Source organism: Rhinatrema bivittatum, chromosome 18, assembly GCF_901001135.1.
Source record: "Rhinatrema bivittatum chromosome 18, aRhiBiv1.1, whole genome shotgun sequence".
In the NCBI taxonomy this organism is placed as follows: Eukaryota; Metazoa; Chordata; class Amphibia; order Gymnophiona; family Rhinatrematidae; genus Rhinatrema; species Rhinatrema bivittatum.
This window is the reverse complement of record NC_042632.1, coordinates 11789440-11799707: the sequence shown is the minus strand read 5'-3', so window position 1 is coordinate 11799707 and position 10268 is coordinate 11789440. Positions and strand designations below refer to the sequence as shown.

The following is a 10268-nucleotide window of genomic DNA, read 5'->3' as shown; positions in this document are numbered from 1 at the left end:
GCTAAGTTTTACTCCTGCTCTGATCCAGCAATAAGAAAATGTGCTTTAAGCTGTCTGACGCACCTCCCTGCATTGCTGGGGAAGAGCTAAGGCCTTCTTTTGCAGGCACCCATGCTAATCTTAGCACTGCTTTTCATTCTTCTTTTAGCGTGCATTTTTAGGAGTTAAAAACTCCGGTTTCATACCAGAGAACTGTTCCTCTTTTAGCAGGCATTTTTCTAATGCCTGCTAAAAGAGGAACTAAACTCTGTGCTAAGGTTAGCACCCTTACTTTATCAGCTCCTAAGAGAGCACGGTTTCATCTGGCTGTGGCACTTGCAAGGGAAAGGCATTGTGGAGGCAGGTAAGGCAGGCGCACTTTACCCAGCCTGTCCTTGATGCCACTGCACGGGGTGGGGCAGGAGCAATGTTCATTGTACAAAGAAGCACCACCTGTTTTCCCAGAGAAATCCTATTGACCCCTAAAACAGAGGACATGCAGAAGAGCACATCAGATGGACGATTGTCTGCTCCCTTACACATGTAACAATAAAATAAGGAAAACATGAAAAAGATCCCCACAAAGTTAAGGCAGGAAAGAAACAGTGCAATTAGCAGTTGGAGGTCCATATTCAGTGGCGCAGCAAGTTAAGTAGGCAATTTTAGTTGCTATTCAGTAGGAAACGAGGGCTGGTGTACCCAGTCACCTGCTCTCCACCAGCATCCGACTTACCCGGCTCACCCCCAAATGCCTCGGTGCCACCTTTTTTTGTCTGGTTCAGTTTTAGCTAGATGTCATACCCAGTTAAAACTTATTCAAGAATGGGGGAGAAGGATTCAAAACTTGGGGTTTGTCCAGCTAAGTCCCGAAGCTAGCCAGACAAACTCACTGAATATTGACTGGTCTGGGATGGCAGATTAAGAGCTGACCAAATGCGCGCCTTGACTGACAGATCAGAAACACTTAATGAGAGAGAGTGTGGTTAACTGGTTACAAGTTTGGTCACTGTCTTTGTACGATCCTCAGCAAATCATGACACCTCGCTTTCTAAAGCGTCATTGACTCTCTGTGTGACACTGGACAGGAACAACAACATTGTACCCTTCACTCCCTTTGAATGCTTTTGGGCAACCTAGCCTAGAAACACTGAATAGGATGGCAGATGTGGAGCTCAGGGCCAGGCCGTCCATCATCAGAGGCGGTTGCATGTATGTGTCTTCTCTGCTAGGCTGGAAAGCATGCTAGGATCCTGTCGGAATGATAGGTGCTATGTTCGCCCAAATTATTACAGATATTGCTGGAATCCTGATTGTGCCGGCAAAAAAATACAGTTGCTGTTGACATTTTCACCTTTGACACTCAACTGTGATATCAGACACTGGCACGCAGGACCCTCATGTAGAAAAAGAGGGTTTTGTTTTGAAGCCTTCATCATAAGCCACAAATAAAATCAGGAATGCTCACATTTTATACTCTGATATAAGGAAACCAAGGCAAATGATTGCTTGTACTTACCTCTTCAACAAATAAATGTACTCTTTCTTAAGAACTGTAACCCATTCCTCCTACTGAATGGAAAAGCATTTATTACTATGATCTTCGATGCAAACAGTCTTTATTTTGTTCTTTGGCTAAGTCTTTTACTACACCACCTCATACATGTATAAGAATAGAAATAATTAAATTTGATAGAAAGGATGTAAATGTCATGTTAACCTAGGATTTTTACATCATTTTCACTTAGAAAATCTTTAAAGAAGACCAGAGATGCAAAAAATGCACAATGTATTATATTAAAAAAATATTTCCAATCAGGGCCAACTTCTAGCTAACAACAGCTTGCAGTGCCAAGTCTTCAGTCCATGCAGAGCTCCGACATAATCTGGTTGTGAAAGCTCGCTGTCAGCTCATCATATCTAAAGTGCCAGCTTCTGCACTTCCATCACTGCGCATGACTTCTGCCATGTCCCTCCGGAAGACCGACATGTTCTGCGTGAATCTGCAAAAGAGAGAGGGATAAAAGGAGCAGCTCAGACGACAGGGGGGAAGGAAATGTTCCCATGTGCCCATGGAAAAGGAAGTGCTGTCGTGGGTGTGCTTAGGGTGGGAGGAAGAGATAGCATAGGTGCAATGCACACAGACACCATTAACAGCAGTACTTTGTACTTGCTCAGTTTCAAAGGGGAGGGAGGCTGAGAATCAGTCTAGACTAGCCCGTGTACTCTGCACGGCAGACTGTCTATTTTCAGTAGGCCTTGTACTTGCAGTGTATAAGTACTCTTAATGCATGTTCTTTGTAGCTAATTTTAAAGGGCCAGTACTGTTTCAGTTTTTAGGACATGCTTGGGACAGATATGGAGGCTGGTGGTGGCAAAAGGGCAGAGAAATGCTAGGAGGACTGTTTCTTTTCTGCTATCATGCCCTGTTGCCACAATGAAAGAGTAATGACTCTCTCTGAGAATAAGAGAGTATAAAGTCTGCATGCCAACAATGGGCAGGTATTTTGCACTGGCTATTTCTGTGGGCGTGCTTTTTTCCTCTTCTCAGGAAATGCTGCTTTTGAGCCCAGGTAGGAGTACATGCGTTATGGAACCTCATGCATACTTTCAGCTGGATGAGGGAGAGAAGGTTTTGGACAAATCAATTTACCCAGATAGTGGCTCTCCCTCCTCTTCCCCCCCCCCCCAAAAAAAAAAAATCCATTTACAATTAAGTGTGCAGTGTCACATTGTGCATGGAGGCTGTAGGAATTGAAGGAAGGGTAAGAGGGGTCTTTCAAATACATCTCCTGGGAAACCACTGTCAAGACAACGGCAAGATAGAAGATGTCTTTAAGCCTTCCAACCCACTATCTATGAGCAGGAGAAATTTAAGCCACTAAAGGCTGCTGAAGCAAATGGATTTCTACTCACCTCAGGTTATAGCAATTACCTAAAGTCATACTATGATATAGAATGGGAATCTAGAGGCCTGTAGGATCCTTCACCATTGGCATCATGCCATCCTAAGTATTGGCCATTACTGATACCCACTGCACTGCTTGGCATCTCAGCTCCAGTCTAACACAGCATACTTATAAAACAGCCTGAAGACATGGCACAAGAGCCAGGGACTGGGGCTAAGGTCAAGTGACAAGCATACCGACAGTGTTGTACTGTTAACATAAAACATCTGGACAATGTTTATTTCCTCTCTGCAGTGCTTTTCCCTAACCACAATGGGTAAAATATCACATACCTCACTATCAAGGGCATTACTGAAATTCACAACTTACCTGTCTCTGTTCTTCACCAAAAGATTTTGTTCTACTCCTTCCATTAGATTTCGGAAGCACATATCTAGGACTTCTCGCTTACCGACAGGCTGGCTGTTAACCAAACTCACCCTAAGTTCACTGAAATACTGTTAAAAAAGATAGGTAAGAAGTGTTAGAAAATCATCTTTTCAAGGAAAAAAAATCTAATTTTAAAGCAAAGAAAATTCCTATCATGGTTTTCCCTTTTTATTTTGCTGAGCAGATAATAAACTGTTCCCCTACCTATGAGCCATGTCTTCTGAATTATTAAAAGAACATTTAGGGCTGAATTTTCAAAAGCATTTTTTCGCATAAAATGTGGTTTTCTGCATGTAAGTGGGCTTTTCAGAATTGACTGGGTAAAAGTATGTGTAGAAGTGATTCCATGTGCACAGCAAAGAGGTGTTCTGGAGCGCACAAAAGGGGCAGGCATAGAATTTTCCTAAGTATGCGTGAAAATCGATTTGCACTACTTAGCAAGTATAAAAGTGTGCACTGATTCCCATGCGTACCTGCTAATTTTCAAAATGGACGTCCATGTATGCTTTGAAAATTGTGTGTGTATTTTAGCCCCTTGTAGACCGTGGGAAATTCCTCTTTTATGGAGACATATTTTGGGGCTGACCTGCTCCTTTGGTCAGCCTAGTGGCACTTAAGTGGCTAGACTCAGGGTGCACGTGTAGTGGATTATGAAAGGAGTCATGGTCCATAGCCACTGGCTGAACTTGCCATGGTTGAACTAGATAAGAAATTTAACACTGAGGAAATTGTGAGCAAAGTACGGCAGCACTGTGACCACCGCTGAGGCTGGTTCCAAAGAAGTAGGAAGAATGTGATAGAATAAAGAAAATACAAAGACCGTTCTTCAACCTGCTCACTATTGAGAATAAGTTTTACAGCCCACACCTGCAGAGAGTCTGCATGTAGAATGTACACTGTAGATCTGATATAAAGTGGGCAAAGATAGGATTTTAGGATTTTAGACAGTGCTGGGGAGGAGACGGCTGTCGTGGTTCATGTGGGCACCAATGACATAGGAAAATGTGGGAGGGAGGTTCTGGAAGCCAAATTTAGGCTCTTAGCTAGAAAGCTTAAATCCAGAACCTCCAGGGTGGCATTCTCTGAAATGCTCCCTGTTCCACGTGCAGGTCCCCAGAGGCAGGTAGAGCTCCGGATTCTCAATGCGTGGATGAGACGATGGTGCAAGGAAGAGAGATTCAGTTTTGAAAAGAACTGGAGAACCTTTTGGGGAAGGGGGAGTTTCTTCCGAAGGGATGGGCTCCACCTTAACCAGGGTGGAACCAGACTGCTGGCGCTAACCTTTAAAAAGGAGATAGAGCAGCTTTTAAATTAGAACAAAGGGGGGAGCTGACAGTCACTCAGCAGCACATGGTTCGGAGGGAGGTATTTTCAAAGGATATTAATGATGCATTAGAATTTGGGCATCCCAACAGTGAGGTTCCAATAATAAGAAAAGTAGTCCAAGTGCCTGTAACTAAAAACTCACCTGAGCTAAAAAATTCTAACTTATCCTTATCAATTAAAAAGCAGAATGAAAATACAAACAAAAAACAAACTTTGAAATGTTTGTATGCTAATGCCAGAAGTCTAAGACATAAGATGGGAGAATTAGAATGTATAGCAGTGAATGATGACATAGACTTAATTGGCATCTCAGAGACATGGTGGAAGGAGGATAACCAATGGGACAGTGCTATACTGGGGTACAAATTATATCACAATGACAGAGAGGAGCACTCGGGAGGAGGTGTGGCGCTTTATGTCCGGGATGGCATAGAGTCCAAAAGGATAAACATCCTGCATGAGACTAAATACAAAATTGAATATTTATGGGTAGAAATCCCTTGTGTGTCGGGGAAGGCTATAGTGATTGGGGTATACTACCGTCCACCTGGTCAAGATGGTGAGACAGTCAGTGAAATGCTAAGAGAAATTAGGGAAGCTAACCAAATTGGTAGTGCGGTAATAATGGGAGACTTCAATTACCCCAATGTTGACTGGGTAAATGTATCATCGGGACATGCTAGAGAGATAAAGTTCCTGGATGGAATAAATGACAGCTTTATGGAGCAATTGGTTCAGGAACCAACAAGAGAGGGAACAATTTTAGATCTAAGCACAGGATTTGGTGAGAGCACAGGATTTGCTGAGAGAAGTAATGGTGGTGGGGCCGCTTGGCAATAGTGATCATAATTGAATCTTAGAGAATAGCCACTGCCATTAGCAATGGTTACATGGAATATACTTAGTTTTTGGGTACTTGCCAGGTTCTTATGGCCTGGATTGGCCACTGTTGGAAACAGGATGCTGGGCTTGATGGACCCTTGGTCTGACCCAGTATGGCATTTTCTTATGTTCTTATAATATGATCAAATTTGAATTAATGACTGGAAGGGGGACAGTAAGCAAATCCATGGTTCTCATGCCAAACTTTCAAAAGGGAAACTGATAAAATGAGAAAAATAGAAAAAAACTGATAGGAGCAGCTACAAAGGTAAAAGGTGTGCAAGAGGCGTGGTCATTGTTAAAAAATACCATCCTAGAAGCACAGTCCATATGTATTCCACACATTAAGAAAGGTGGAAAGAAGGCAAAATGATCACCGGCATGGTTAAAAAGGGAGGTGAAAGAAGCTATTTTAGCCAAAAGATCTTCATTCAAAAATTGGAAGAAGGATCCAACAGAAGAAAATAGGATAATGCATAAGCATTGGCAAATTAAACGATAAGACAGGCTAGAGAATTTGAAAAGAAGTTGGACCGGTAGATGATCGAGGGGTTAAAGGGGCAATTAAAGAAGATAAGGCCATTGCAGAAAGATTAAATGATTTTTTGCTTCAGTGTTTACTGAAGAGGATGTTGGGGAGTTATCCGTATCAGAGAAGGTTTTCATGGGTAATGATTCAGATGGACTGAACCAAATCACGGTGAACCTAGAAGATGTGGTAGGCCTGACTGACAAACTGAAGAGTAATAAATCACCTGGACCAGATGGTATACACCCCAGGGTTCTGAAGGAACTCAAAAATGAAATTTCAGACCTATTAGTAAAAATGTGTAACCTATCATTAAAATCATCCATTTACCTGAAGACTGGAGGGTGGCTAATATAACCCCAATATTTAAAAAGGACTCCAGGGTGATCTGGGAAACTACAGATCAATTAGCCTGTATCAAAATCACATAAAATATAGAAATACATGGTTTAATGGAACAAAGTCAGCATGGCTTTACCCAAGGCAAGTCTTGCCTCACAAATCTGCAACACTTATTTGAATAAGTTAACAAATATTTAGATAAAGGCGAACCGACAGATGTAGTATATTTGGATTTTCAGAAGGCGTTTGACAAAGTTCCTCATGAGAAGCTTCTAGGAAAAGTAAGAAGTCATAGGATAGCTGGCGATGTCCTTTCGTGGATTACAAACTGGCTAAAAGACAGGAAATAGAGAGTAGGATTAAATGGACAATTTTCTCAGTGGAAGGGAGTGGGCAGTGGAGTGCCTCAGGGATCTATATTGGGCCCCATACTTTTCAATATATTTATAAATGATCTGGAAAGAAATACGACAAGTGAGGTAATCAAATTTGCAGATACAAAATTATTCAGAGTAGTTAAATCACAAGCAGATTGTGATAAATAGCAGAAAGACCTTCTGAGACTGGAAAATTGGGCATCAAAATGGCAGATGAAATTTGATGTGGATAAGTGCAAGTTGATGCTATAGTTACACAATGTTAAGGTGATGCTATAGTTACACAATGTTAAGTTCTATATTAGGCGCTACCACCCAAGAAAGAGATCTAGGCTTCACAGTGGATAACACATTGAAATCATCGATAAGTGTGCTGCTGCAGTCAAAAAAGCAAACAATGTTGGGAATTATTAGAAAGGGATTGGTGAATAGAAGGGAAAATGTCATAATGCCTCTGTATCGCTCCACGGTGAGACCGCACCTTGAATACTGTGTACAATTCTGGTCGCCGCATCTCAAAAAAGATATAGTTGTGATGGAGAAGGTACAGAGAAGGGCAACCAAAATGATAAAGGGAATGGAACAGCTCCCCTATGAGGAAAGACTAAAGAGGTTAGGACTTTTCAGCTTGGAGAAGAGACGGCTGAAGGGGGATATGATAGAGCTGTTTAAAATCATGAGAGGTCTAGAATGGGTTAATGTGAATCAGTTATTTACTCTTTTGGAAAATAGAAAGATTAGGGGGCACTCCAAGAAGTTAGCATGTAGCGCGTTTAAAACTAATCGGAGTACATTCTTTTTCACTCAACGCACAATTAAACTCTGGAATTTGTTGCCAGAGGAGGTGGCTGGTGCAAATAGGGCCGGATTTTAAAAGGGTTACGCGCATAAGTTATGCACGTAACCCTTTTAAAACCCCCCTACGCGCGCCGAGTCTATTTTGCATAGGCTCGGCGGCGTGCGCAAGCCCCGGGACTTCGCGAGGGGGGCGTGTCGGGGGCATGCCGGGTGGGCGGCGGGATTTTCAGGGCGTTCCAGGGGGCGTGTCGGGGCGTGGCACCGGCCCGGGGGCATGGTCGAGGCCTCCGGTCCAGCCCCTGGGTCGGGTGATGGCGTGCCAGCAGCCCGCTGGCGCGTGCAGAGTTATGCCTGCCTCCGGCCGGCGTAACTTTGCAAACAAAGGTAGGGGGAAGGGTTAGATAGGGCTGGGGGTTGGGTTAGGTAGGGGAAGGGAGTGGAAGGTGTGGGGGGGTAGAAGGAAAGTTCCCTCCGAGGCCGCTCCGATTTCGGAGCGGCCTCGGAGGGAACGGGCAGCGCGAGCAGGGCTCGGCGCGTGCAAGGGGGTGCTACGCGCATATCTTATAAAATCTGGCATAATTTTATTCGCGCCTGGTGCGCGAACAAAAGTACGCGCGTGTAGATTTAGAAAATCTACCCCTTAGTGTAGCTGTGTTTAAAAAAGGATTGGATAAGCTCTTGGAGGAGAAGTTCATTACCTGCTATTAATTAAGTTGAAGAAGAAAATGGCCACTGCTATTACTAGCAACAGTAGCATGGAATAGTTTTTGGGTACTTGCCAGGTTCTTATGGCCTGGATTGGCCACTGTTGGAAACAGGATGCTGGGCTTGATGGACCCTTGGTCTGACTCAGTATGGCATTTTCTTATATTGATTCCCAATTTTTCAATGTTAAAATACATAGCTTGCTATGTCATGATTTTTTTTGGATAATGAGAAGAGTATAGGTGTTTTGTTCTTAACAAAACCTTTTTTTCCATGAAATCTCTCTCTCCAGCATCCATAGAAAATTGCACAATATAAGATTATCGCATTGTTCTTATGTATTATAGCAAAGTATATGAACTCTCTGTAACATGGGCTCATTTATAATGTAACCCAAATTTTTGGACTCCATCACTTTCGTTATATATTGGCCCTACAGTGTAGCTGCAGACTTTAGCACACATTTTGAAAGTGGACTTGTGTGCGTAAGACTGCTTGGAATGTTAGCAGGTTATCCCAGAACCTTGGCGGCATTCATACACTCATTTAGCAGATGTACATGTAGATATACATGCACACTTTAAGTGTGTAAATGAAACTGTATATAAAAGTATGCAAAATCACACACAAGCCCCGCCAGGCAATTTAAAAAACCTATTTACATACCTTAAACTGGGTTTTATGCATGTAAATCCTTTTGAAAATTCAACCAATATCCAAGTAGAATTCTTAGGTAAGAGTACATTCCATAGTCAGCATTTCTCCTTCATGTCCTGAATCTTGTTTGTTTTATTTCACATACTGAATCTTATTTCTCTCCTTCTCATCTTGAGCAATACCAGCTATGATTAAAGTATACCACCAGCTTGCTTGTTTTAAATAACATGGTTGCTATGTTAATGCCCTTAAATATGGAACGATAAGAATCAGCAGACAAAGTGAAGGCATAACTTTTTAGCTGAACTGCGGTTAACCAATATGCTTTGATGCTTTTAACGCAACTGCAACATTGCTCCCTTCTTCAACGGCAGGGGGGAAAAGGGGAATTGGATTCAGAAAACAACCAAGGACCCTGACCCTGGGATACTGATACACAGACCTAAGGTAAAAAGCATGGGACTGATCCTACAGCCTAGTACTGAAGAAAGCATGCAGGAGGGTAAGTTGCAGGAGCGGTGGTTACTACCCTTAGCAGAAGGCATGGAGATTACTACCCTTAACCAATAAGCCTTGATGCTTTAAATACAACTGAAACATTGCTCCTCACTTTGACGGCATGGGGAAAAGGGAAATTGGATTCAGACAATAACCAAAAGGGCCCTGACTTGTACGGTCTGGGGTACTGATGCTCAGGCATAAGGGAAAAAGCACAGGACTGCTTCTACCACAAAGTCCATAAGCAATTCATGTCAAGTAGCACTGCCTGAATTTTCAAGAAAGCTCCTCACCCAGTAAAAAACATTGTTAGCTGAAATTTGAATGGGTTAACAAAGTTTGGGATAACTGCATGGAGCGGCAGTTACTACTCTTAATAGAAACATGGGGATAGCCTGCACAAAGAGTGGCAGTTGAATTTAACCGGGTAAGTTGGGAGTTTCCTGGGGTGGGAGGTAGGCGTTCCGGGGAGGAGTGGAGCTAGCCAGATAACTTTAACATAACTGGGTATATTCAGTGGCACTGCCACTTCACTGAGTATCCGGCTAACTCACGTAGCCGCTCAGCAGCTGAATATATACCCCATTGTGTCTACTTGTAACGTCATAAAATGTCCTAGTTTTGGGTACTATAAAAATACCAAAATAATAATATTAAAATATGAAAAAGGTGCTTCAGATAAAGAAGACAGTGGAAATAGAGAAATGCAGATGTCAAAGACTTTGTTATTGCTTTGCAAATTAAGATTTCTAGGAAGTTTTGTTCTGCTATTATTTCCTTCAAGACTAATGTAGAGGAGGGTGATCATAAATACACTGGGACATGAGTCTGTAAACTAGG

At 42.5% G+C, this 10268-nt stretch overlaps 1 protein-coding gene across 3 annotated transcripts in view; it reads right to left on the bottom strand.

Annotated features, from left to right (window-relative positions):
• Positions 1–1578: 1578 nt before the first annotated feature.
• Positions 1579–10268, bottom strand: part of RANBP17 (RAN binding protein 17) — a 1033051-nt gene continuing 1024361 nt past the window's right edge. For all 3 annotated transcript variants that reach the window (XM_029583607.1, XM_029583608.1, XM_029583606.1), the window contains 2 exons: positions 3255–3382; positions 1579–1979 (listed from right to left, as the gene is read on the bottom strand). In XM_029583607.1, coding sequence (XP_029439467.1) covers positions 1883–1979; positions 3255–3382 — 225 coding nt within the window. In that variant the 3' untranslated portion in view covers positions 1579–1882. The remainder of the gene's footprint in view (positions 1980–3254; positions 3383–10268) is intronic.